Source organism: Microcebus murinus, chromosome 18, assembly GCF_040939455.1.
Source record: "Microcebus murinus isolate Inina chromosome 18, M.murinus_Inina_mat1.0, whole genome shotgun sequence".
NCBI lineage: Eukaryota > Metazoa > Chordata > Mammalia > Primates > Cheirogaleidae > Microcebus > Microcebus murinus.
This window is the reverse complement of record NC_134121.1, coordinates 15,100,821-15,128,053: the sequence shown is the minus strand read 5'-3', so window position 1 is coordinate 15,128,053 and position 27,233 is coordinate 15,100,821. Positions and strand designations below refer to the sequence as shown.

Here is a 27,233-nt window from a genome sequence, read left to right as displayed (position 1 = left end):
GCGGCGCCAGCGGCCGGCGCCCGCCCGGGCAGCGCGAGCTGGGGCGGGAGCAAGGGGCGGGGGACAGGCGGGCGCGCGCGCGGACGGGCGGGCGCGCGCCGTCCGGAGAAGGGCCGGACCGACCCAGGCTACTCTTGTTAAAGGGGCAATGCTTCCGGACTGCCGGCCCCACCGAGCGGGGACGCGGGAACTAGTTGAGGACACAGAAGCGGAGCAGAACGCCGCGATGCGACAGCGTTACAAGAGCCTGAGGAGCTGGGGAAGGTGGGGGCACACCCTGCAGTGGACCCAGGCCCCGGACTCGCGCACGTCGCCGCCATCGGAGGCGCGCGCAGGGGGCGGAGCCGCCCGTCTGGCCCCGCCCAGGAGGCGGCTCCACTCAGGCCCCGCCCCCAGGCGCGCGGCGCCGGCCGGCTACTCCCGCGGCTCCAATCGCGGCGTCTCTCCCGCTCCCCGCCAGGCCCATAGTTCTAGAATTCGCCGCGCAGCTGCCTCAGGTGCAGGGGCCAAGTTCGGTCGACGGTGGTGCAGCCACTCAGGCGCTCTGTCTCTGCCTGGCCCTCAAGTTCGGCTGTCCCGGCGGCCCCGGCCGCTGCCTCAGGCCCAAACAGCCTCCTCAGGCGCCGGTGCCCTCTCGGCCCGCTAGCCCTCCTCAGGCGGGAATTCCCTCCTCAGGCCCAGGCCAACCCTCCCGACCTAGCCCGGCCCCTTCGGCCCCAGACCCTCCCCTGTCTTGGCCCACAGCCAGAGGGACTCTCGGGCCCCCAATTATGCCCTCGGGCTTGGGTACCCCGAGGGTCTGGCCGTGCCCCGGTCCACCTGCCAAGGGTCTCCTTAGCCCCTCAGGCAGCCGCGCCCTCAGGCCTGGACTTCCCTCCGGCAGGGCTACACCACCAGGCTCCAGGCGGCAGCCCCAGCCTGACCCCCCAGGTCCTCATCTACCCTCTCCAAAGTGGGCTGCTCTCCAAGGCCTTGGCTTCCCGCGGGTCAGCTGTGGAGGAGCCTGTCTGGCTTCCTTAAGCTCCATCCTGCCCCTTAGATCTAGGTCACCCACTTAGGCCCAAACTATCTGAGGTCTCAATGCCCCTCAGTGTCCAACTGCCCCTTGAGCTCTGCTAACCCCCTTCTGGCCCACCCTTTCAACCCAGTCCTCCCCACCTGCCACCTCAGGCCTAATTACTCTTCTCTCCATTTTTCACCTCATGTAACTGCTTTCTCAGCCCATTCTTAGCTTCCCTTGGATAAATACTAATTCACCTCTAACAGTTTCCAATTTGCTTTCTTTAACCTTTATGCAACCTACATGCACTCTCCTAACTTATCTAGTATTCTTAATTGCCTTTCTATCCAGCCCAGCTGGCTGTCAGTTCATCCTTGGCTGTCCCTAATTCCTAGCTCTGTGCAGCTGACCTCCTGCTCCCCTTTTGTTTTTGTTGTTATTGTTATTTTTTCTTTTTCTTTCTTTTTTTTTTTTTTTTTTGAGACAGAGTCTCACTTTGTTGCTCAGGCTAGAGTGAGTGCTGTGGCGTCAGCCTCGCTCACAGCAACCTCAAACTCTTGGGCTAAAGCAATCCTCCTGCCTCAGCCTCCCAAGTAGCTGGGATTACAGACATGCGCCACCATGCCCAGCTAATTTTTTCTATATATATATATATTAGTTGGCCAATTAATTTCTTTCTATTTATACTAGAGACGGGGTCTCGCTCTTGCTCAGGCTGGTTTCGAACTCCTGACCTCGAGCAATCCGCCCACCTCAGCCTCCCAGAGTGCTAGGATTACAGGCATGAGCCACCTCGCCTTGCCTTCTTTTTCATTTTTTAATATTTTCTCTTTTTAGAGATGGGGTCTTGTCTCTGTCACCCAAGCTGGAATGCAGTGGCCCCATCATAGCTCACAGCAACCTCAAACCCTTGGGCTCAACTGATCCTCCTGCCTCAGCCTCCCAACTAGCTGGGACTACATGCACAAGCCACCGTGGCCAGCACCTTCGACATTCCCAACTGCACCTTCCTTCCTTGTCACCAATTGACTAACCACTCTTTTGGCACTTAACTTTCACTAACCACTCATACCTGCTTCATTTACCAGCCCTCAATTCTGCCATTTCTTTAACTTCCCCCAACCACCAACTACCCCCAAATGCCTCATCCAGTCTCCACCTGTCACCCTTTTCCATTTCATCATCCCATATTGCCAGTTAAATTATTTAACTGCCATCTGTAAATTTCACTTACTCTATACATTTAGCTTCAAAAATTTTCTTTCCTGTTTACCTTTTACCACATCTACCTTTCCTGTGCTCACCATCTTCAACCTATATGTTCAATTAATAGTCTAGCACTAGACATAAAAGGAAAGGTCTCTTTCCTTTTTCAGGATCCACACATTATCTTTCTAGTCTCTAGATCTGCTACTGGTTTCATTCTTACATCCATTACTTGAGTGAATGATTCATTTTCTTTTATTCTGCCAGCACCAAAGAGGAGACAGTACAGCTATGCAGCCCAGTCCAGTCATGCAGGTACAGGAAGATGAAGACAACCTCATACCCTTTGCCAAGTGAGTTCTCCCCACTGGGTGAGGAGGAAAAGGATGGAACAGAGGGAAGATTGCATACCTGGGTCCTTCCCAAAAGGGATTAGGAAATAAGGAATAGGAAGCTCAAGGGATTGATGATTCATTAATTTATTCAACAAATAGTTTTTGAACACTGCAATGTTCCAGGCACTGTATTAGGCAGGAGTGATTAAGCCATTAGTGGGATAGGGGTCCTGCTTTCATAGGGCTTACATCCTGGTGGGAAGGGGAGCATAATATATAGATACAGATAATTTCAGCTAGTGATGAGTACTATTAAAAAATAAGAGTATAAAATAATGGAAAATTAAATGTCTTGAGGAACACAAGGTTAGATAGAGTGATTGTGGAAGACTATTCAGGGGAGGTGAATTTGAATTGGGATCTGAAAACTGAGAAGGAGCTATTCTACATAAAAATGATGGGGTGGGAGGAGAAGAAGGTAAAAAAAAAAAACCCAAGAAAGAAATAAGCTTCGTATGTTCTAGGAACAGGAAGCAGGCCAGTGTAACTGAAACTAGGTGATCAAGGGAAGAATAGAGAGTAAAGCCAGAGAGTTAGGCAGAGGTCAGATCACACAGGACCTTACAGGACATCAAGAAGAGTTTGGATTTTATTCTAAAGGCAGTAAGAGGCCGGGCGCTGTGGCTCACGCCTGTAATCCTAGCTCTTGGGAGGCCGAGGCGGGCGGATTGCTCAAGGTCAGGAGTTCAAAACCAGCCTGAGCAAGAGCAAGACCCCGTCTCTACTATAAATAGAAAGAAATTAATTGGCCAACTGATATATATATAAAAAATTAGCCGGGCATGATGGCGCATGCCTGTAGTCCCAGCTACCCGGGAGGCTGAGGCAGAAGGATCACTCGAGCCCAGGAGTTTGAGGTTGCTGTAAGCTAGGCTGACGCCACGGCACTCACTCTAGCCTAGGCAAGAAAGCGAGACTCTGTCTCAACAAAAAAAAAAAAAAAAAAAAAAAAAAAATAAAGGCAGTAAGAAATCAGTGAAAGGTTTTAAGCAGTGAGTGACATGAGCAGCCTTTCTTTTTCTTCAATTTATCATGAACCCAATGTACCATTTTTAGTCATCTTCAATAATTATCATCATATGGATAATCTTTTCATTTCTATACCCATCCCATCTAGCCTCCTACTTCCCAAATTATTTTGAAGTATATCTCAAAGCTTGTATCATTTCACATGATCTTTTTTTATTGTTTTTTTGTGACAGAGTCTCATTCTGTCACCCAGGCTAGAGTGCCGTGGTGTCAGCTTACCTCACGGCACACAGCAATCTCAAACTCAAGCAATCCTTCTGTCTCAGCCTCCTGAATAGCTAGGACTACAGGGGCAAGCCACAATGCCTGGCTACTTTTTTTTTTTTTTTTTTTTGAGACAGAGTCTCACTTTGTTGCCCAGGCTAGAGTGAGTGCCATGGCGTCATCCTAGCTCACAGCAACCTCAAACTCCTGGGCTCAAGCGATCCTTCTGCCTCAGCCTCCCAAGTAGCTGGGACTACAGGCATGCACCACCATGCCCAGCTAATTTTTTCTATATATATTAGTTGGCCAATTAATTTCTTTCTATTTATAGTAGAGACGGGGTCTCACTCAGGCTGGTTTTGAACTCCTGACCTCGAGCAATCCACCCGCCCTGGCCTCCCAGAGTGCTAGGATTACAGGCGTGAGCTCACTCTGTTGCCTAGTAGCTCACAGCAACCTCAAACTCCTGGATTTAAGCAATCCTTCTGCCTCAGCCTCCCAAGTAGCTGGGACTACAGGCATGCACCATCCTGCCCGGCTAATTTTTTCTATATATTTTTAGTTGGCCAATTGATTTCTTTCTGTTTTTAGTAGAGACGGGGTCTCACTCTTGCCTAGGCTGGTTTTGAACTCCTGACCTCCAGCAATCCGCCCGCCTCAGCCTCCCAGAGTGCTAGGATTACAGGCATGAGCTACCGTGCTGGGTCAAGATCATGTTTTAATAGGGTACTCTTTTTTTTTTTTTTTTTTTGAGACAGAGTCTCGCTTTGTTGCCCAGGCTAGAGTGAGTGCCGTGGCATCAGCCTAGCTCACAGCAACCTCAAACTCCTGGCTCAAGCAATCCTCCTGCCTCAGCCTCCCAAGTAGCTGGGACTACAGGCATTCGCCACCATGCCCGGCTAATTTTTTTGTATATATATTAGTTGGCCAATTAATTTCTTTCTATTTATAGTAGAGATGGGGTCTCGCTCTTGCTCAGGCTGGTTTCGAACTCCTGACCTCAAGCAATCCGCCCACCTCGGCCTCCCAGAGAGCTAGGATTACAGGCGTGAGCCACCGCGCCCGGCCTAATAGAGTACTCTTACTGCTCTGTGCAGAACAGATTGTTGGAGGATGATAATGGATACAGGGAGAGGAGGAGGAGACCATTGCAATAATCCAGGAATGGGAAGATGATCAGGAATGTGGTGGGGGTGGAAATGGTGAGGAGTGGTCAAATTAGGGTATGCAGTTTTTTAAAGGTAGAAGTGACAGTACTTGTTGATGGATTGGACATGGGAGGTGATAGTGATGAATACCACGTTTTTGGACCTAGCAACTGGGCATTTGGGGTGAGAGGGAGGGGGAAGGCTGAGGAGATGTTGAGTGGAGCCCAGGGAGGAACCAGGGCTGGAAAATATAGATTTGGGAGTTGTTGGCACATTGGCAGTATTTAAAGTCATGGGTCTGGATGAGATCACCTAAGGAGAGATGGAAAAGATAAAGGGTCCCAGGCCTAAGCCCTACGATCCTCCACTTCTTAGAGATCAGGAGTGCCGTCATCATTTAATCTGTGGGCTTTGGAAGTGAGGGGCATTGGTCTCGAACAGCTCTGCACACTCCTCCCTATCTCTTAATACAAAGATATGAGTCCTGAGATAGCGGAGACAAAGTAGAGGTAAACAGAGGTTCTTTTTTTTTTTTATTTTGGCATATTATGAGGGTACAAATTTTAAGGTTTCAATAAATACCCTTTCCCCTCCTCCCCCCACAAGTCTGAGTTTCCAGCATGACCATCCCCCAAAACAGAGGTTCTTTCTCCAGGATCCTTGCAGTGACCTAAAGGAACCCTACCTGTCATATCACATAAGTATCCAGGGCTTTCCTCTTTAACAGCTCTGCTTGCTAAACATTATGTTCTCTGGCTATGAGGTGTAGAAACCTGAGATTCAGTGAGATCTGAGGCTCAAACAATAGCCAATCTCCACCCTCAATGTCCTTTCAAATCAAAGGCATCATCACTTTCCTCAGCTAAACTGGTTATGAGAGGATATGGCCTGAGGGAATGTGGGCAGTTGTATGGTCCCACAGAAAGATGGGCACCTGAATCCTTGGGGTGAGTAAATGCCACAAGGTAAGAGCCAGGCCTGAGCCTACCTTGTCCTCGCCTCAGGTGTTCCAGGGTGGTCAGCCGATCTCCACCCCCAACCATGTCTTCCCAGAGCCTGAGACCAATGACCCAGCGTTATGGAGATGTCTTCTGGGAGAACCTTAGTCAAAGGCCCAGGTGAGTAGAAAAGGAGAAAATGGAAACTAACTGGAAGTGGGAAGGTGAGGCTGTGCAATTTTTAACTACCATAAATCCTTATAGCAATAAGCCCTAGTCTAGGGATAATTTCCCACTGGCTGGATATTGTAGCTCCTGATGCCAGATAGAAGGTTGGGAGAGGTCATTAGAAAAGAAATATGGATGGGGGTGTCGTTTCTGCACTTAGCCTTTTTTTGTGTGTGTTTCACAGCCCTACCTGGAGGGAGGAAAAGTACATTCCACCCATGCTGGTATGACAATCCCTCTGCCCTTCCATACTTCTGTTAAAATTGCACCATCATCCTGTCCCCAGCTCTCCTTATTATCTCTTCCCTCTGGTATTCCCCAACCAGTACACTGACCAGACCCTCCTTTCCATGAATCAATCATCATATTTGCAAGATTACAGCTGCGTTTCTGAAGACCCCTGACTCCCTAGATCAGTCCAAGTTCCTCTGAGAGACCCAGTTCTTTCCTCTAGCTCTTTTTCCCCATTCTCTGGCACAGAGAGCCACTGGTTTCTCCCTACCTGGCCTGTACCCTCCTGAGGGGCTCCCACCCCCTGAGATGCTTTGCAGAAGAAAGAGAAGGAGGCCACATATGGAGGGAACGAAGCAGGGACCTGGGGGCATCCCTGCCCGGGTAAGAGCTGTCTCTTATCACCTGGAGGACCTAAAGAGGCGCCAGAGAACAATCAATGAGTAAGGAAACAAGACATCTGGGTTCTGGGAGCCAAGCAGGGTTTGGGGGCAGGATGGTTTGAACTAAGTAAGGCAGGGGTTGAGAGCTTTGAGAGAACTGGAGGTTGTCTGGGAAGGAATGGTGGGCTTGGTGTTATTGAAACAGAATTTCTATTTTTGTTTTTTTAAACTTTTTTGTGGATGAGGTTCTGGGGCCCCAAGAGAGGGGGGGCCCAGAATTTCTATAATGTGGAAAGGAGGAGGAAATTGAAGGATAGAGGGTTAGCCACATGAGCTGAAAGGAGTGGAAAGTGAGTCACTGAAGACAGGAAAGCACACCATAGAACACTGGAGGACAGTGGGGAGTTAGGGGGTCACCTCTGAGTCCCTGGACTAAAAATGCTTCAGTGTGAGCAGAGCAGAAAATTGGGAATGGAGGATTGGAGGTCAAATGACTACACCCTTGGGTCACAGTGGGAAGTATTTCAGAACTGAAAAGTGAAGAATGGAGAGATAGGAAGCATGGCTTCCAGCACCTCTCTCCTAAGCCTGTCTCCACAGACTGAAGAAGGCCCAGTGGGGCGGCTCTAGGGCTGCACGTGAGCCCCTGGTGCTTGCTGAAGAGGGCTGTGGATTCCCCAACACCACTGAACACCCTGATCAAGAAGAAGAAAGGGCATCCTATCTACAGGAAGAGGGCCATTTGCTCACTCCTGACAGGGCCCAGGTATGACTGGAAAGGAATGTGGTGGCGTAGTGGAGGGTGATGTGGATCTCTGGTCTTTCGTGGAGAGACAGCAGGTGCTGAGAGCCAGGTTGGATAGCTGGATTTGGGAGGAGCAAAAATAAAGTAGGTGAGAGCCAAAGACTTGAGGGTACCTGGGCTTTGGAAGTAGGAAATCTGGAGAAAGACCTACTTTTGTATTTTTTTCAATTTCTTTTATCTTTACAGCTGCTTTGGTCTCCCTGGAGTCCCCTGGCCCAGGAGGAGGCTTGCCCCTCCAGGTGGCTGCGTTCTCTGCCCTCCTTCAGCACTGCCACAGCCAATAGGTCCTTCAGCACTGCCACAGCCAATGGGTCCTTCAGCACTGCCACAGCCAATGGGTCCTTCAGCACTGCCACAGCCAATAGGTCCTTCAGCACTGCCACAGCCAATGGGTCCTTCAGCACTGCCACAGCCAATGGGTCCTTCAGCACTGCCACAGCCAATAGGTCCTTCAGCACTGCCACAGCCAATAGGAACTCCCTTTACAATGCCTGGGAGATGGAGCTGGAGTCTGAGGAGTAAGGAGAGACCATCTGTGCCCAAGATGCTGGTGGTCCCTGAGGGACGAAAAACTAGCTCCACCATTAGAATAGTCCCCATGGCTGACATGAAGGCATTTCCCCTTCCTCAGCCTCTCCACCTGCCTTTTGTTTCCTCCAAATTAGGCATTAGCAGCCCCTTTGGGTTGTTATTTCAACCCATCCCTCTCACAGGAGCTCGCCAAGTCCTGTTTTCCTCTAAGCCCCGCTCCTGGCCTTGTGTTCTTCTCTCTGTTCCGTTATTAAAACGCAAGCAAGTGGAGCCCGGAGTTGTCTTTCTCCCTGTGAAGCAGGGATGGAGAGGCTAATAGGAACGAGGGGAAGGAGGGCTCCTTTTACCTGCTCGAGGGCACGCTACAATGAAGCCGGGCTGGGTCCCCAAATTCAAGGAGGCTTGCCTGATGGGAGGGAAATCCTGCCCCCCCCCCACTCTAGCATTCCTGTTCCTCACCCAGCCCCTCGGGTTCCAGCGCTGGACCACCGCCGCCACCGCCCCCCCCTTCTCCCTGACTCGGAGTCACGTCAGTCACCCAAGCTTCCGCCTCCAGGACCTAGAATCCTGCCTCTCGGCGCTGTTGCCCCTTCCCAGCAGTCTGTCCCTAGGCCTGGCTCAGAGTCCTGGAAGCCGAGTCCCTCTGCCCAGCTCCCCACCCAGAACCCCATGTGTGCTGACCCCAGGTTCCCTTCCCTACCCCATCCCCTTAATTGGGAGGCCCCGCCCCGTGCGCAGTGACGTCGGACGCCGCTGTCAGCGGGCGCTGGGGAGGGGGGGTCGGTGTGGGGTAGAATGGCCGCTGCTGCCGTCACCCGTGGGACCCCGGGAGGTAAGAGCCAGGGCCTCTCGCCCGCCTCTCCGCCCCCGCGCCAGGGGGCGCAGCTCCACCAAGTCCGGACGTGGAGCGCTGCGCCGGGGACCATCGTCCCTCCTCCCGGTTCGCTCCCACCTCTCCCGCTTCCGTCCTCCTCCCCCGCGCCAGGGGGCGCCACTCCGCTCAGGGCCCCACGGCGGAACAACGCGTGCCGGGGACTGTCCCGGGGACCCCCGCACTCGGCATCTGCACTGTCCCTAGCGCGCCCGCGCACTCTGCTCCGGGGCTTCTCCACAACACCCCTCTGTGCGAGCAGGAACTTCCCACCTCGGAGGTTCTCCGGGGACCACCACCCCGCCGTGGGGGGCCGCCCTGAGCGCGGGCCGTCGGAGTCCCGCGCCGCCCCCAGGCCTGCAGCCCAGGACCCGCTCCCGCTCCGCACCCTGGCAGGCTGCCTAGCCGGGACTGCGCACCTGCGCCCTGGGGCGGAGTCCTTACCCCAACCCCAGCTTCACTGCACACAGCCGACGGGCCTCCTCCCCCTCTCCATCTCGGATACCTGGTGGAGCCCGCGCTGAGAACCTCCAGCTCCCATCTGTTCCCCCAGGAGGGCGGGGGCTCTGGCTGAAGCCAGCGCGGTAGATGGGGTAGGGAAGGCCTGAAGGCCAGCGGATGCAGAGGCGGTCGGGCAGGGGGCTGAGGGAGGTGGAGAGGGCTGTCAGCCTTGGGGTGGAGGACGGGTTGTCCTGAGGGTGGGAACCTGGGTCCTGGGTGTCTAACCCAGATTCTGCCAGGCCCTAACTAACCTGGAAGAGAGAGTAGGTTAGTATCAGTTATCAGATATGCCCTTCTCCTTGGAAAAATCAAATAGGGAAGGAACTCAGGGTGTGTCTTCTAAGGCCTCGCTCTCCACCCGGACTTAGAATCTCCTGCCCTTCCCCCAGCATCCAGGCTCTCTTGCCAAACCGTCCTCCAAGGACCGGATGCCCTGAATCCCAACCTCCAGGACCTGACCCTGCCATAGCCCCAGCAGCAGCAAGAGCCCAAGCTTTAGGGCCTCCGAGGCCCCAGCCCTGCCAGCCTTTTCCCCTCCCCCACCCAACCCATTTCTTCCTGTTCACTCTGTTCTGTCTCTCCACTCACGTTGGTTCCTGGCATCGTGTCTGGGTTCCCTCCCTTCCATTCCCTGGTTCTACTGTCACATCATAGTCCAGCTCCTTCCTCTCATTTCTCATCTTTCCCTAATACCACAACCCAGTTTTGTACCCCCTCCCCAGCCTCATACTCTTCATCCTGGATTAATGTGGAGGCTTCTGTCATAACCTTGTTCTCTTCCTTCCTAGCACAGACTCCCCCTCCCCCCGGCCCCTCAGGCCGGGGGTGACCCTGCCCCCTGGATCCCTCACCATGAATACCAAGGACACCACCGAGGTTGCCGGTGAGTTCACAAACCAGGTTCCCAGTTTGGGCATGGCCTTTTGTTCTCCCCATACCGTGGTGGCCCTCTAATTCTTGGATTCCCTTATCTCCTTGTCAAAGCTTCAGCTATCCCCAATGCTCCGGATCTTCTTCAGCCCTTTCCCCCTAGGCTGTCACAGGGATGACAGGGTAGCACACTAAGCCCTCCCTTCTAATTCCTTCTAGAGAACAGCCACCACCTGAAGATCTTTCTCCCCAAGAAGCTGCTGGAGTGTCTTCCTCGCTGCTCACTGCTGCCTCCAGAGCGGCTACGGTGGAATACCAATGAGGTTTTCTAGGGACCTGGGGATTTGGGCCCAGCAAGGCCTAGGGGGCTGGAGGAAGATGAGTGGGGGTCTTTCTGTGTCTGTTGATACTCGTAAGCACAGAGCACTGTTCTAGGCTCTTTGGAGATAAGAGCAGAGGTAGAAAGATACAGATCTTGCAAGAGCCCATTTCTTAGCATATCTGCTTTGGTAAAAACAACAGCTACTGCCCATAAAGAATTTCTTACATACTAGGCACTGTGCTAAGCACTTGCCCTGCCTTATCTCATTTAATCTTCTAAGGATGCTATAGAACAGGCCCTGTTATTAACCCCCACCCCCATGTTATTGATGAGGAAACCAGTTTACCTCATGCAAACTATTATCTAACTCAGTCCAGAGCTTCTGCTTTTAACAACCACTGATACTGGCTCCTTCTAGAGGGCACAGTCTTTGTGTTACTCACCCTCTATATTCTGCACACTTAGTGCCTCAGATGTAGTTCATGGTCAATAATTATTAATTTGATGTTAGAAGAGAACTTTCAGTAAAGAGGGTGTGTATGTCATTTTAAGTGCTATAGGAAGGACTAGGATGGCCAGCAGGGCTTCACAGAGCATCTGAAAAGGGATTTGGTCTAGAGGATGGCTGGGATTTCCAAACAGGGAGAGGTGAATACATGGAACTTCAGGCTTGTAGGGCACTAACATGTAGGAGCTGACTGCTCAAGGCATGTTTGGGGATGAATCAATAGACGCATCTGGCAAGAATGGCAGGTGCAATATGAGTAAAAAATGGGAACAATGGTTTGATCCCTTGTTGAAGAGAACCTTGGAATCAGGCTAAATAATCTGAATCCTGGCAGTGTCGAACCATTAAATTTTTTTTGAGTCAGAAAGGGACATAAAAATGATATTTGAGGGTAGTAAGATAATACACAGTGTGAAGAATGTGTGATGAAGAACATGGACCTGGCCCCAAGATAAAGGCCTCAGGTGGGAGGGAGGGAAGGAGAGATGGAACCTAGGGTTCTTAAGAGGGCAGTGGGCCTAGCTCGGTCCAGATACCTAGAAGCATCCTCCACTAGCTGTCACAACTCAGCAAAGAGTGAGACACTGAAAAGATGACCAAAGGCTAGGCTGAGACTCTGAAGGGGATACCTACCTGAGTGCCTCTTCTCCTGCAGGAGATTGCATCCTACTTGATCACCTTTGAGAAGCATGATGAGTGGTTATCCTGTGCCCCAAAGACAAGGTAAGAAAGTTTAAGAAGGTGGGGAGTGGTAGCGGTCCCAGGTTCTGTTTACAGAACTTGAGGCCAACCCTTCCCTTCCCAGGCCTCAGAATGGCTCCATCATCCTCTATAACCGCAAGAAAGTGAAATACCGGAAGGATGGTTACCTCTGGAAAAAGCGGAAGGATGGGAAGACCACCCGAGAGGACCACATGAAGCTGAAGGTCCAGGGCATGGAGGTAAGAGAGTCAGACATTCAGCTCATCTGCCCTAACCTGCCCTTCTCTACCCTTAGCTGGAATCCAGCCCTTCTAGGGCTTGGTGACATTGTCTGTCTCAGTCCCCTCCCAGTCACTTTTCCCTTCTCACTCTCTTTGGGTCAGCTAAGTGATTACTCAGGCCACTGTCTGCTTCCCATTTCCGCCCATGACCCAACTCTCCAGGCTTTAGGGCATGCCTCCCTGCTAGGACACTGATGCCCAGTCCCCTTACTGCTTTTGTGCTTCCCTGAGGGAATCTAAGCAGTGATGCTCTAAGTACAGGTTTCTCTTCTTCAAATCATTGCTCCTCATCTCAGATATATTCTTGCTCTACCCCCTGATTTCTAGATAGTCCCATGTCTCAAATCTGACCCTCATTGTAAAGTCCCAGCCCCACTGTTCCCTTCTCTCTAACCGTCATCTCTGGCTCAGGGCTGCTGGGATTTGAAACGGGTGGGGAGTAAGTGGGGGTGGGGGAAGGGTTGTAAAGAAACTCGTGGAAAGATTGGGATTCCTGCAAAGGGACTGAACAGAGGAAGAGTTGGGGAGCAGACTAGCCCTCCCCCCACCCCAGCCTGTCTCCTGGCAGTGTCTCTATGGCTGCTACGTTCACTCTTCCATCGTCCCCACATTCCATCGGCGCTGCTACTGGCTGCTCCAGGTAAGGACAGAAGAGCTCAGGGAGCCAGACTCTTCCTGGCTCTTTGAGGGACATGGGTCTGAAAGGATGAAGTAGAAAGATGATTAGGTTCTGAATGGAGAAAGGAGCCTGGGAAAGAGGGGTGGGGGGTGGAGTGTGGAGAGAGCCAAAAATTGGGGATGAGGTTGGGAGGGGTGCCCAGGAAGAAAGTGAGGACTGGGAAGCTGAGCCTCTGGATCTCAGAACCCCATGGCTCTCTGTGTGTGCCCTTGTGCTCTTAGAACCCTGACATCGTCCTTGTGCACTACCTGAACGTCCCAGCCCTGGAGGATTGTGGAAAGGGCTGCAGCCCCATCTTTTGTTCCATCAGCAGCGACCGTCGAGAGTGGCTGAAGTGGTCCCGGGAGGAGCTGTTGGGACAGCTGAAGCCCATGTGTAAGGCAGCAGGACGAGGATAGAGCTTCAAGGGTAGAGTGGAAAGGGGGGCCTGCCAAAGGGGCCAGGGTAATTTACCCAAAACCTGTGGGGTGACCATTTCCCTTCAAGCTGGGAGAGTGCTAGGATTCTTGGTGCGTTCTTAGGTGTTGGAATATGAAGAAGGGACTAAAGCTACATGTCCAAGCAGTCTTGATGCTGCTGGCCTCTGTTCACCCGGCCAGAAGTCTTGGAGCATGTCAGGTGCTTGGAAGAGCCATCAAGGTACTTTGGAGCCTGTTTTGTGGGGGTCCCACAGCATTTCCCCCAACTTCTTTAGTTCATGGCATCAAGTGGAGCTGTGGGAACGGGACAGAGGAGTTCTCTGTAGAACAGCTGGTGCAGCAGATCTTGGACACCCACCCAACCAAGCCTACACCCCGAACCCACGCCTGTCTCTGCAGTGGGGGCCTTGGTGAGTGATACCCTGACCCCAAGGCTTTCTTCCCACCTAGCCACACTGTTCTTACTCAAGCCAGGGGGATATCTGTCTTGATGGGATTTGCATGCTGATTTGCATGTCTCAGAAGGATGGGCCAGATGAACAGAGGGCTTCCCATCTGGGTGCACACTGGTCCTAGCTCCTTTTACTCAATGGTCCTGGCAACTGGTGCCCTTTTCTGCCTTCTACCTTTAGCAATTCCTGTCCTCGTGCACCACAAATTACACCCAGTCTTCGTTTTATTCCTCGTTTGTGCATTGCCACAATGGTTCTGTTAGTCTGTCCTTTTTCTATGCCTTTACTTTTGTTTCAGCTACTCCCTCCAAGCCTTGAGTTTCCTACTGCAGTGTTCCTCCAGTCCTGCTTATTTTTAGGGGAAAGGTGCGGGAGAGGGGGAATGAGAGGGAATGGATGTTTCTGATGCCTCCTGGTGGCCACAATCAGTATTACACCCCTGGTCTGTAGGGAAGTCCTGGGAAATATTTTACAGAGGCTTCCACGAAGGGAAGGCTGGAGAAGGATGTGTCTTATGTCTTCTCTCTTCCCCACTCCTCTCCACTCCAGGTTCTGGGAGCCTCACCCACAAATGCAGCAGCACGAAACACCGCATCATCTCTCCCAAAGTGGAGCCCCGAGCTTTAACCCTGACCTCTATCCCCCACCCCCATCCCCCTGAGCCTCCTCCACTGATAGCCCCACTTCCCCCAGAGCTCCCCAAGGCACATACCTCCCCATCCTCTTCTTCCTCTTCCTCCTCCTCATCAGGTTTTGCAGAACCCCTAGAAATCAGACCTAGCCCTCCCACCTCTCGAGGGGGTTCGTCGAGAGGAGGCACTGCTATCCTCCTCTTGACGGGACTGGAGCAGCGTGCTGGGGGCTTGACGCCCACCAGACATTTGGCTCCCCAGGCTGATCCTAGGCCTTCCATGAGCTTGGCTGTGGTCGTAGGCTCTGAGCCCTCTGCCCCACCAGCTCCTCCCAGTCCTGCCTTTGACCCTGATCGTTTTCTCAACAGCCCCCAGAGGGGCCAGACATATGGAGGGGGGCAGGGAGTAAGCCCAGACTTCCCTGAGGCAGAGGCTGCCCATATCCCCTGTCCTGCCCTAGAGCCTGCTGCTGCCCTAGAGCCCCAGGCAGCTGCTCGGGGTCCCTCTCCACAGTCAGCAGCAGGTGGGAGAAGAGGAAACTGCTTCTTCATCCAAGATGATGACAGTGGGGAGGAGCTCAAGGGCCAGGGAGCTGCCCCACCTGTACCTTCACCACCTCCCTCACCCCCACCCTCACCTGCCCCCTTGGAGCCATCAGGCAGAGTAGGACGAGGGGAGGCCTTGTTTGGAGGACCTGGTGGGGCCAGCGAACTGGAGCCCTTCGGTCTTTCATCATTCCCAGACCTTATGGGAGAACTCATCAGTGACGAAGCTCCAAGCATCCCTGCCCCAACCCCCCAGCTCTCTCCTGCTCTGAGCACCATCACAGACTTCTCCCCAGAGTGGTCCTACCCAGAGGTGAGTCTCAGGCTTACCTCCTCTCTTCTGCCCATTTGTTTTCTGATTCCACAAAAGGAATTATATTAACTCTTAACTATTTCCCTCAATTTTCAAGGCCTCTAGGCTCCCTATTTTTATGTAGAATACAGCTTCTTTCCTGTTTCCATAGTCCTCACCGACTTAACCCTTTCTTCCTCTCCCTTCCATGTGTTAGCATGGTTGCCAGAGTCCCCTGGGTACCTCATTCCCTTGGTGACTGTTCTCCGGGGGAGGGAATTGGGACTTTTCAGCTGGGAGAAGAAAAAATACAGTGGACATGTGATTGCAGACTTTAAGTAGCTGAAAGACTGTCTTCAGCATTGGAGAAGTTCTGCCTCTGAGAGGGAAAAGAAGAACTACCATGGGGGTGAATTAGCCTAAGAACAGAACTTCCTCCTGATGACAGCTACATGATAGCCTTGGGGGAGGCCCTGAATTACCCGTTTCTGGCAGATTCAAGTAGAGATGAGGTAACCACTTGGCAGGAATGTTGAGACAGAGGGATAGATAAGCTGTCCTTACTCCACTGTGGCCTGTCCATTCCTATGGTCCCAGACACTAGCACAGTGCCTGCCAGATAGTAGATACTCTCTAAGGATCTGAATAAATGGATGAGTGAGTGAATGAACACCCAATTCCAATCACATGCTCTCTGACTTCTGTCTGCAGGGTGGGGTCAAGGTGCTCATCACCGGTCCTTGGACAGAGGCCGCTGAGCATTACTCCTGTGTTTTTGATCACATCGCAGTACCAGCCTCACTTGTCCAGCCTGGTGTCTTACGCTGCTATTGTCCCGGTATGGGGATTGGGAATGGTGGGGAAGGGACTGACATATGGGCAGTTAGGACAGATCAGGACCTTCAGGCTTCCAGGAAGCACTGGGAGCAAATGGGTTTTCTGAGAGCACGAGGACCTCATCCAGTCCTGACGTTGAGCTCCAAGCTCCCCTAGCAGGCAGAAGAGCCTAGGTTTGGGTGTTGTAAAACCTAAGTTCTGGTATAGGAAGTCTCATTAGCCAACCAGTGACCTCAGAAAAAGTCTGATCCTTTTTGGGTCCTTGGCCTCCCCTCCTATAAGGTCAGGCATTGACCAAAGGGATCTCTAATGTCCATCTAGGCTCTCTGACTTAGAGCCAGAATCTCCAACTCCAATCCAGGGAGAATGAGAAAGAAGAGATGTTAGTCTCCTCTAACCAGTCCTGAGATTGAAGGACATTGGCTTCTATACCTGCACTGTTCAATACGGTAACCATTAGCTACGTGTGCCTATTTAATTAAATTAAACAATATTGGCCGGGCGCTGTGGCTCATGCCTGTAATCCTAGCACTCTGGGAGGCTGTGGTGGGCAGATTGCTCGAGGTCAGGAGTTCGAAACCAGCCTGAGCAAGAGCGAGACCCCGTCTCTACTATAAATTGAAAGAAGTTAATTGGCCAACTAATATATATATAAAAAATTAGCTGGGCGTAGTGGCGCATGCCTGTAGTCCCAGCTACTCGGAAGGCTGAGGCAGGAGGATCGCTTGAGCCCAGGAGTTTGAGGTGCTGTGAGCTAGGCTAACGCCAGAGCACTCACTCTAGCCTGGGCAACAAAGCGAGACTCTGTCTCAAAAAAAAAAGAAAGAAAGAGAGAAAGAGAGAGAGAGGGAGGGAGGGAGGGAGGAAAGGAAGGGAGGGAGGGAGGGAAAAGAAGAAAAGAAAAGAAGAGAAAAGAAAAGAAAAGAAAAGAAAAGAAAAGAAAAGAAAAGAAAAGAAAAGAAAGAAATTAAGTTGCCAACTAATATATATAGAAAAAATCAGCCGGGCATGGTGATGCATTCCTGTAGTCCCAGCTACTCGGGAGGCTGAGGCAGAAGGATGGCTTGAGCCCAGGAGTTTGAGGTTGCTGTGAGCTAGGCTGACACCATGGCACTCACTCTAGCCTGGGCAACAAAGTGAGATTCTGTCTCAAAAAAAAAAAATGAAATAATATTTAAAATTCAGTTCCCCAGTCACATCGACCACATTTCAAGTGCTCAATAGCCACATGTGGCTAGTGTTACCCTATTGGATAATTGATATATAGAACATTTCTGTCATTGCAGAAATAGTCTAGACTTCATTGCTAAGGCTCATCTCTGCCCTTTTGCCTCCAACCTTTCCCTTACCCTGCACTCCATAGTCAGCCTGACTGTGGGACCCCAAGGACCACTAGAGTGGCAGGTTGACAGATTTGCTGTCTATGAGAGTGTTCTCCCACAATCTCAACAGTCCCGTTCACCCATATATGGAAGGAAAATGGATGAGACCAGAAAAGCTAGGGACTGGGAAAAAAATCTCAGCTCCTGATCTGGGATCAGGGCCTGGTGGTCCCATCCTCAGAGCCATAGACATTCAGACCCTGGGACACAACTCTCACTGGACACTGTTCATGAGCACCTAGCTCCCCCTTCCCCTCCTTAGTAACAAGGTCATGACTCTGGACTTGTGATCTGAAGATCAAGGGGTTTATCCGCCATCAAATTGTTCATAAGTACAAGTGTCTCTTAACCCTCAGCTTCCAAACCTTGTTACTGAATAACAAATGTCCTCAACTACAGAGTCTGTAATCCAAGGGGTCTCTGGCATATAGTAGGTATTAAGTTCTCGAATGAATGGACTGTCTTCCCCGTTAGTGCCAAGGCCACTGAAGCAGGGGCCTCTTGGCCTATAGCAAAGGAGTGAGGGAGATAGAAATGGAATGATTGTCCATGGCTCTGACATAGGTGGCCAGAGAAGGAGCCAGGGAAAGAGAGCCCTCCTCACTGATCCTGCCCTCCCCAGCCCATGAGGTAGGGCTGGTGTCTTTGCAGGTGTCAGGGCGGGAGGGGCCCCTTTCTGCTTCTGTGCTCTTTGAGTATCGAGCCCGCCGATTCCTGTCTCTGCCAAGTACTCAGCTTGACTGGTTGTCACTGGACGGTGAGTACCTAGCCCTCTGACCCCAAGTGTTGGGCACTATAACCTCTGAGCATGACATAGTCCTAGACCCCTCAGGATTCAGGTAGCCACCACTTACCCCCAATTTACTGCTCTTTTTTCAATTTGGTTTAATTGGTCATTTCTGAATGCAGCAGCAAACTTCTCTCACCCCTTTTTCCCCATAAATCTTGGTTCCATCTTTTTTTTTTTTTAACATGGGGTCTCACTGTGTTGCCCAGGCTAGTTTCTGGTCTTGAACTTCTGGGCTCAAGCAGTCCTCTTGCCTCAGCCTCCTGAGCAGCTGGGATTACAGGCCTGCACCACCACACCCAGCTTCTTGGCTCTGTCATCTTCCCAGTTCTTGCCCTGTCCCTTCCATCCCAAAGGATAAGATCTAGATAAGGAAGGCCAAGGCCAAGAGGCTAGGGCAGGGACAGGGTCTATAGTGATATATAGATGCTATGCATGAGTATGTATCTACTTATATGTGTGTCTAAATTTCTATTTTTCCTCTCTGGCTATAAAGATATATATTCAGGGCCAGGCCTATGGGTCACACCTGTAATCCTAGCACTCTGGGAGGCCAGGGTGGGATGATTGCTTGAGGTCAGGAGTTTGAGACCAACCTGAGCAAGAGTGAGACCCCATCTCTACTAAAAATAGAAAAAATTAGTTGGGCGTGGTGGTGTGCACCTGTTGTCCCAGCTGCTTGGGAGACTGAGGCAGGAGGATCGCCTTAGCCCAGGAGTTCAAGGTTGCAGTGAGCCATGATCATACCACTGCACTCTAGCTGGGGCGACAAAGCAAGACTCTGTCTAAAAATTAAAAAAAAAAATATATATATATATATATATATATATGTATATATATATGTATGTATGTATTCATTATAAGAAATTTGGAAATTACAGAAAGTAGCACAAAGTATAAAATCCAAGTTTCCTATATTACTACTACTCAGTGATATCTACTGCTAACGTTGTGGTATACTTTCTGATACAAACAGACACTAATATGTGGGTAGGTATATTTATTTATTTAAATCTGGGATTGTTTTTGTTCCTATTACTGGTTTTCTCTCTCGTGGCTTTGAGAACTGTTTCTGTTTGCACCTGCTGCTTTCTTGAAGTTTGCTCTTCTCTCTCTTCTTCTTGGTATCTCTATTGTTGCCTCTTGGTTTCTCTCAGTTCTGCTGTTGTCCATGTTGAGTTTGTCTCCCTCCATCCCTACTTCTCTCTCTTGGGGTATCTGGTCCCTAGTTTTGCCTCACTTTTGGAGCCAGCCCCAATCAGAGCCCGAGCATGTGTGTTAGGTCGCTAACTCTGACTTGAGTCTGCCTACCTGGGGATCTGGCCAGGTCTCAGAACTGTTCTGCTTTTATCCTTTTCTGTGACTATTCATCACCTATTTTTTCTGTTTCTAATATTTGTTTTACCATCAGTCCTATGGGTCTCTTCCATCTGTCTTCTTTCCATTTATTTATTTATTTATTTGAGACAGAGTCTCTCCCTGTTGCCTGGGCTAGAGTGCCGTGGCATCAGCCTAGCTCACAGCAACCTTAAACTCCAGGGCTCAAGCAATCCTTCTGCCTCAGCCTCCCAAGTAGCTGAGACTACAGGCATGCGCAACCATGCCCGGCTAATTTTTCTATATATTTTAGTTGGCCAATTAATTTCTTTCTGTTTATAGTAGAGACGGGGTCTTGCTCTTGCTTGGGCTGATTTCGAACTCCTGATCTTGAGTGATCCTCCCACCTCGGCCTCCCAGAGTGCTAGGATTACAGGCGTGAGCCATGGCGCCCAGCCTTTCCATTTATTCTTGAACCAATGTCTTGTCTCTGTTTTCTTCCTTCTTTTTTTTTTTTTGTTTTTGAGACAGAGTCTTTTTTGCCTGGGCTAGAGTGCCATGGCATCAGCCTAGCTCACAGCAACCTCAAACTCCTGGGCTCAAGTGATCCATTCTCCCAGGTAGTTGGGACTATAGGCATGAGCCACCATGCCCAGCTAATTTTTTCTATTTTTAGTTGTTTGGCTAATTTCTTTCTATTTTTAGTAGAGACGGGGTCTCCCTCTTGCTCAGACTGGTATCGAACTCCTGAGCTCAAGCAATCCTCCCATCTTGGCCTCCCAGAGTGCTAGGATTACAGGCATGAGCCACCGCACCCATCCTATCTTCCTTTTCTTGTTACTTGTTTGGTACTCCCTCCCACCCCAGCCCCCCTTTGTCCTTACTCTCCTCTCCTTTACCTTGTTTATCTTTTCTGCTCTCTCCTCACTTTCTTTTACCTGGGTTTCCGTTCATCATTCTCTACCCCTCCCCTGCTGTCACCTTTATATCTTCATCCTCTTCTATCCTGGAATCTCAGAACATTCCCAGCCTTCCCCCTGTTTCCCTGTGCCTATTTTCCCATGGCTCTGATCCCCTCCTGCCTCCTCTTCATGTCCTTGTTTGATCTCAGGAGGGGACAGATACAGCTTGGGGTGTGTGTTTGTGTGTGCATGTGCATGTGTGTATTTGTGTATGGGGTGGGAGGCGGCAGAGGAGGAGGAAGACATGGCTATCTATCTCTGTCACCTTCCCTCCCCCACCATCCTCTTTGTGGACAGCTGCTGGGGGCCGGGAGGAGGGGGTGGTGCTTTTCAAATCACAGTCCCTGAGTTCTTTTGGGCAGTGATTTAATAGAGAGGAGGGACCCTGGAGTCCTTCAGCCCCAGCATGGGTGACAAAAGTAGTGTCTGGGGTAAGAACTATGGAATATTTCACCTAGGAAAAGGCTGGGGGGAGAGTGTACAGGTGTGATTTGGGGCAGCTGGGAGCTAGATGGCTGTTTGGAAATTCCTACCATCTCTTTGTCTTGAAGGAAACAGTCTTGGTTCTGGATCCCGGTTCTAGGTCTATGGGTAGTATTAACAGCCCTAGTTTAAGGACTGAGTCCTGGTAGGCTTTATTTATAAGGTGAGTGGGTTAAAGGGCTGTTGTTTGGGGGAAGAGAAAAGAATGTGATTCTGTGTCTTCACCCCCAGATCTTGGGATGGGTATAATTTTGGTGTTCGGGGTATCACCTAGACCCTGCCCACTCAGCCTCCCATACCCACTCCCCCTCAGACAACCAGTTCCGGATGTCCATACTGGAGCGACTGGAACAGATGGAGAAGCGGATGGCAGAAATTGCAGCAGCTGGGCGGGCACCTCGAGAGGGTCCTGGTGCTCCTACAATACAGGTACTTCCATGAGGGAGGTGGTCTACAGTGGGGAGTAGGAGGAGGGTCTGCCTAAAGAAAATGGCTCTAGTATATGACTCTCCTTGCTCTCCTGTCTCCAGCCTCCCCAGTGAGCCCTCCCTCCCCCTGACGTCACCCTTCGCCCACCCCCACCCTGTGGCAAGAGTGGCTATTCTGGGCACCCTCTTGGCATGACAGGCTTCAGACTATTTCTGGTCTGAAGAAGGCTAGAGGTGAAGGAGAGGGTGGAGGAGGGGTCAGGAGAGCTGGGGCTCAGAGTTTTGTGGGCCCCGAGTCTCTGAAGGAAGGGGGCTGGGGAGAAGCTCAGAGAAGACTCTGGCTTCTGAGGGGAGAAGCTATGTGTGGATATGGCACTAATCTGAGCTGATGTGAAGGCACAACATGGGCAAGGATGTGTGAGGTCTGGCTGCCAGATGGGCTGGAGGAAGTGGCTGTGGGAGTAAGGGACACCAAGGGCACAAAGGAACTCAGTCAAAACATGGAGAGCTGGCCAGGCTCACGCTTGTAATCCTAGCACTCTGGGAGGCCGTGGCAGGCAGATTGCTCAAGGTCAGGAGTTCGAAACCAGCCTGAGCAAGAGCGAGACCCCGTCTCTACTATAAATAGAAAGAAATTAATTGGCCAACTAATATATATATATAAAAAATTAGCCAGTCATGGTGGCGCATGCCTGTAGTCCCAGCTACTCAGAGGCTGAGGCAGCAGGATTGCTTGAACCCAGGAGTTTGAGGTTGCTGTAAGCTAGGCTGACGCCACGGCACTCACTCTAGCCTGGGCAACAAAGTGAGAGTCTGTCTCAAAAAAAAAAAAAAAACCCATGGAGAGCTGACGGGCCATCAAAGGTCTAGGTGGTGGGAACTTAAGAGGAGGAAGTGTGAGGAGGGGGCAGAATTAGAAGTGAGAGGACAGATGTGGACCTACGCTCAGGTCTCTGCATAAGGGCGTGTGTACTGCAGGATGAAGGCCAGGGGCCTGGATTCGAGGCACGGGTGGTGGTCTTGGTAGAGAGCATGATCCCGCGCTCCACCTGGAGGGGACCTGAACGTCTGGCCCACAGAAGCCCCTTCCGAGGCATGAGCCTCCTGCACCTGGCTGCTGCCCAGGGCTATGCCCGCCTTATCGAGACCCTGAGCCAGTGGCGGTAAGCAGGGACAGCAGGGAAGGGGCTGGGCAGTCCCTGGGACGTAAGTGCCATGGGACTGAGGAGGAACCAGAGGACATGGGGGAGCCAAGAAAGAACTTGAGATCATTGTGGGAAGGGAGAAGGGATGGGAAGACTTGCATTTTGGGGAACTTTAATATCCCCTGACTTATGACACTTTGATATCTTGACTCCTTTCAGCTGATTAGTCTGTTTGACTGCCTCATCACTGGCCTTAGTGCTTTTAGACTGCTCACTTCCCAGTCCCTTTACTTCTTATCCTTACTTTACCTGCTTTTTCCCTGACTGGGCTCCCCTGTCCCTCTCCCAAACTCTCCAGGAGCGTGGAGACTGGAAGCTTGGACTTAGAGCAAGAGGTTGACCCACTCAACGTGGATCACTTCTCTTGTACACCTCTGGTGAGCATGCTGGATTCCTGCATATATTTGGGGCAACGGGAATGGTGCTTCAAAGGGAAGATCCTTTGGGGGATGCAGGGAGGAGGGTGGGCTGGGGTATGAAGATGTGGCTGGGGTATGAAGATGTGGGTACAGATGAGCTCTGGGCCTCATCTGTATCCCCACCTTCCCGCCCCTCTCCTCAGATGTGGGCTTGTGCCCTGGGACACTTAGAAGCTGCTGTGCTCCTTTTCCGTTGGAACCGACAGGCACTGAGCATTCCTGACTCTCTGGGCCGTCTACCCTTGTCCGTGGCTCATTCCCGGGGTCATGTGCGCCTTGCCCGCTGCCTTGAAGAACTGCAGAGACAGGAGGCTTCAGTTGAGCCCCCACTTGCCCTGTTGCCACCCTCCTCCAGCCCAGACACTGGTGAGGGCTGCCCTCAGTCTTGCTGAGAAGGGTGGAGAAAGAAAGTGAGAGAGGAGGCAAACTGAGGAATAGGCAGGGGTGGGGAGGTAACAGGAACAAGAACAGACAGAAAGGCTGAAAACAAGGATGGGGGAGGCAGGAGACTTGAAGGATGGCTGATGGCTCCTGCTGCCTTCACCCCCTTCCCTCACTGCACAGGTCTGAGCAGCGTCTCCTCGCCCTCGGAGCTGTCGGATGGCACTTTCTCCGTCACATCAGCCTATTCTAGTGCCCCAGATGGCAGTCCTCCCCCTGCTCCTCTGCCTGCCTCTGAGATTACTATGGAGGAGATGGTCCCAGGCCAGCTCTCCTCTGGTGCCCCAGAGGCTCCCCTACTCCTCATGGACTATGAGGCCACCAATTCCAAAGGGCCCCCAGCCTCCCCTCCTGCCCTCCCGCCTGCACCAGACGATGAGGCTGCTCCAGAGGATGCTGACAGGCCACAGGCTGTGGATGTGATCCCGGTACTGCTCATGTTGATGGAATTATGAGGGCTAGACGTGGAGTGGAATGCAGAAGTAGGGTGAGGCAGACTATTCCATGAAGCGCAGTCTGGCTTCAGATTGGGAAGAAGGGGCCATTTATCTTCATTTGAGGACAGGCAAGGTAACCCTCTGCTTAGCTCCTTTCAGACCTTGTGACTCAGAAGTCGTCAGGCAACAAAGGTTAAAAATTCTGGGAATATCTTCAGTTAGAGGTAGGTTGTAGGAGTTTCCTGTTGATCCATGAAAGGAAAAGGTTCTTGGGAGACCAGGCTGATGGACGGCAGCTGGGAGGTGTGTGGAGCAGCAAGGTTGGCAAGATGGATGTATGTGGCAGTGATCTGACGTGAGGAGGCCTGCACATGGTAAAAGCTAAGCTTTTATGGAATCAAAGAATGAGAGAGAATGAGTCTTCAAGTGTGGCCTCATACTTCTCTGCTAGAACCCTGGGATATATCTGCTTTAGAGAGGCCAATGGAGTAAGTGGGTAGTACTAGAAGTATAAAAAACCTAGAGAATCCCACATGATAGGCTGTGTTGAGTGTGGCCAGCAGGAAGCGCTACAGGCTTCAGGGCTAGAACAAAGGCCAGGCAGGAGCCATTCATTGGGGGATCATGTGGTTCTTAGCCAAAGTGGGTGTGGGCATGGATGCCAGGCCCAGGTAGGACAGTGGCTGGTCAGCCTGAAAAGATGTCAAGTCCTCCATTTACTCAGCTTCTTAATCTTCATTTGGAGTATGTCCTTCTTATGTTCTCCACATGTTAGCACGAGGCTATACCCAAATGGGAATTCAATAATTATAAATGAATGAGTCTGGAACAGCGCTGAGAAAGGCAGGGTTAGCAGGGAGAGCAATTCCCGAATCCTTAGCATCTGGCAGTTGGGGCCCCTAAGAGCTTACTCAGCGTCTCCTGTCATCCAGGTGGACATGATCTCACTGGCCAAACAGATCATCGAGGCCACACCAGAGCGAATTAAACGAGAGGACTTCGTGAGGCTGCCTGAGGCCGGAGCCTCAATGCGGGAGCGGACAGGGGCCGTGGGGCTTAGCGAGACCATGTCCTGGCTGGCCAGCTACCTGGATAATGTGGACCATTTCCCCAGCTCAGCCCCTCCCAGGTGACCAGTTCAGGACAAAACCTCCAGATTCTTCACAGGATGATGGGAAGAAGAGAGGAAGCTGGCTTCCCCATAGCCAGTTTTATTCTGGCTGATGAGTTCTGAAACCACTCATTCCAGACTCAGTTGCTGGGGGTCTTCCTTCATGGCAATTTCTAGGTGGGAGAAGAGGAATATCAGATGCCCTGTGACAACCCTTTTCCCTATTCCCACAGTGAACTGCCTTTTGAGCGAGGTCGCCTGGCCATCCCCCCAGCACCTTCCTGGGCAGAGTTTCTCTCTGCATCTACCAGTGGCAAGATGGAAAGTGATTTTGCCCTGTTGACATTATCAGATCATGAGCAGCGAGAACTGTATGAGGCAGCCCGAGTCATCCAAACAGCCTTCCGGAAGTATAAGGTCAGGAGTCTTGGGGTCTCAGGATGAATTACACAATCTTGGGTCAGGGAAGACTGGTCTCCCAGGAATGCTGGAGGAAGAGCAGTTATCCAGACAGGTCTTAGGTGGGGTAAGGGGTCTGGGAACCCCAGAAAAGCTGAAGGGACAGGTCAAGTGTCCACCAGGCGGGCCATGAGGTACTGAGACTTCCTTCTCTCTCCTCAGGGCCGGCGGCTGAAGGAGCAGCAGGAGGTAGCAGCAGCTGTGATCCAGCGCTGTTACCGGAAATATAAGCAGGTAAGACCCTTCTTCAAAAGCATACCCATCAAACCACACCCCTACACACCCATTCCAACCTAGAGCACCCAGAATGTTGCCAGAGCCCTAACTCCCCTTCTCTTTCCACAAGCTGACCTGGATTGCACTTAAGGTATTAGGCATGAGATCTGGGTGTGATGTCTGTGATGATTCAGCTTTTCCATGAGTATGTGGGTTAGAGAAAGAGATTTGCATCAGCCTAACTTGGGGGTGACCCTCAGGGGTTTGGGCCTTTGTCCCTCCATTTCAGCCCCTGTCTCTTCTCCCCACCCCTGCAGTTTGCACTCTATAAGAAGATGACCCAGGCAGCCATCCTGATCCAGAGCAAGTTCCGAAGCTACTATGAGCAGAAACGATTTCAGCAGAGCCGCCGAGCGGCTGTGCTCATCCAGCAGCACTACCGCTCCTACCGCCGTAGGCCGGGGCCTCCACACCGGCCCTCAGGCACCCTGCCTGCCCGCAGCAAGTACGCCCCAGCCCTCTGCCTACCCACTGTGTCCATGCCCCATCACCTTGCCCCCTACCCTTCCCTGCCTAGGGTTCCTATGGGGCTGAGGGCATGGGGTGCCTGAGTGTTCTGTGAGGTCCATCTTTTTTTTCTTCCACCAGAGGCTCCTTTCTCACGAAGAAGCAGGACCAGGCAGCCCGGAAGATCATGAGATTCCTGCGGCGCTGCCGACACAGGTACTCATGCCTTCTCTCCTCTAGTTTTGCCCTGCCACCTCCCCTGATCCGTCAGTCTTCTCTGACTCCTTCATTGTCTCTCCACAGGATGAGGGAATTGAAGCAGAACCAGGAGTTGGAAGGGCTTCCCCAGCCAGGACTGGCCACCTGACCTCTCCACCGCCTTTCTCACCACCCTGGGCGCTTCTTGCAGTCTTAACAGGGAGAAGGCTTTCTGGGGCAGGGGCAGCCCTGTTGGCAGCTTTCCCTTTCACCTTTGTTGGAGCCCTCATAGGCCTCCATCCTCCTCCCCACACCTCCTGGTCGTACCCCCCTCTCTTTTGGTCGCTGGCTCCAGAAGACCCTTGCCCCACACACCTGCATCTTCAGCCATGATTTACGGAGCCCTGCCTGCCCCTTCTCAGCTCCCTCCTGCCTGCACCCCAATTGGCCCCTTCCTGACTTGCCTTATTTATTTGTTCGACGCGTCTCTTGAATGTATCCGCCTTGGTCCCCACCTCTGCCTTCGCTGCGCGCGCCCCTCGTGTTTCAGGGTTGACTGTGCCCCCACCCCGACTCCGCATGTTTGCGTCTGTTACCTCCCTTTCTGGCCCTGTCTTCCCCTATCACCCCGACTCTGGCCGCCAACCCGGGGCCAAAGGGGAGGGGCTGTACATAGGAACGCGTTGCGGAGTCCCGCCCCTGTCCCCCGAGGGGAGGGGGCTTGTACATACTGTAACATACAGAGTATAGTGAAGAATCTATTTAAGGCGCCGCGGGGAAGGCTGCACGGCCGGGCTTGCGGTTCCCTGGCGCGGCAGGGGCCTCCTGCCGGCTCCACGAGCACTTTCTACTTGTGCATGGGCTTGGTTTAT

General features: G+C 51.9%; 2 protein-coding genes and 1 long non-coding RNA gene across 12 annotated transcripts; 2 read left to right on the top strand and 1 right to left on the bottom strand.

Annotated features, from left to right (window-relative positions):
- Positions 1-105: 105 nt before the first annotated feature.
- On the top strand, positions 106-8,368 carry INCA1 (inhibitor of CDK, cyclin A1 interacting protein 1). 2 transcript variants are annotated; one of them, XM_012779390.3, is made up of 7 exons: positions 106-264; positions 2,474-2,559; positions 5,987-6,100; positions 6,333-6,372; positions 6,629-6,822; positions 7,363-7,528; positions 7,754-8,368. In XM_012779390.3, the coding sequence occupies exons 2-7, from the start codon at positions 2,498-2,500 to the stop codon at positions 8,087-8,089; spliced, it is 912 nt and encodes a 303-aa protein (XP_012634844.3). In that variant the 5' UTR covers positions 106-264; positions 2,474-2,497; the 3' UTR covers positions 8,090-8,368. The 2 variants fall into 2 exon arrangements, with proteins under 2 accessions (XP_012634844.3, XP_012634843.3); XM_012779389.3 differs by lacking the exon at positions 106-264 and adding an exon at positions 388-497.
- LOC109729461 (uncharacterized) lies at positions 7,499-9,501 on the bottom strand. Its single transcript, XR_012913027.1, has 3 exons — positions 9,414-9,501; positions 7,719-8,078; positions 7,499-7,625 (listed from the first exon to the last, which is right to left on the bottom strand). It is a non-coding gene; the product is annotated as an uncharacterized LOC109729461 (long non-coding RNA).
- On the top strand, positions 8,833-26,662 carry CAMTA2 (calmodulin binding transcription activator 2). Of its 9 annotated transcripts, none has more exons than XM_012779383.2 (23): positions 8,833-8,930; positions 10,259-10,353; positions 10,560-10,663; positions 11,826-11,893; positions 11,976-12,111; positions 12,707-12,793; positions 13,054-13,207; positions 13,527-13,661; positions 14,253-15,193; positions 15,884-16,010; positions 18,014-18,148; positions 21,254-21,369; positions 22,347-22,531; positions 22,872-22,950; positions 23,136-23,358; positions 23,557-23,861; positions 24,803-24,999; positions 25,215-25,398; positions 25,603-25,674; positions 25,787-25,807; positions 25,974-26,161; positions 26,305-26,379; positions 26,467-26,662. In XM_012779383.2, exons 2-23 carry the CDS (start codon positions 10,323-10,325, stop codon positions 26,528-26,530), a joined length of 3,627 nt encoding a protein of 1,208 aa, XP_012634837.1. In that variant the 5' UTR covers positions 8,833-8,930; positions 10,259-10,322; the 3' UTR covers positions 26,531-26,662. The 9 variants fall into 9 exon arrangements, with proteins under 9 accessions (XP_012634837.1, XP_012634832.1, XP_075850318.1 ...); XM_012779378.3 differs by lacking the exon at positions 8,833-8,930 and adding an exon at positions 9,438-9,562 and having other exon boundaries at positions 12,722-12,793; XM_075994203.1 differs by lacking the exon at positions 8,833-8,930 and adding an exon at positions 9,438-9,562 and having other exon boundaries at positions 23,199-23,358.
- Positions 26,663-27,233: the final 571 nt, after the last annotated feature.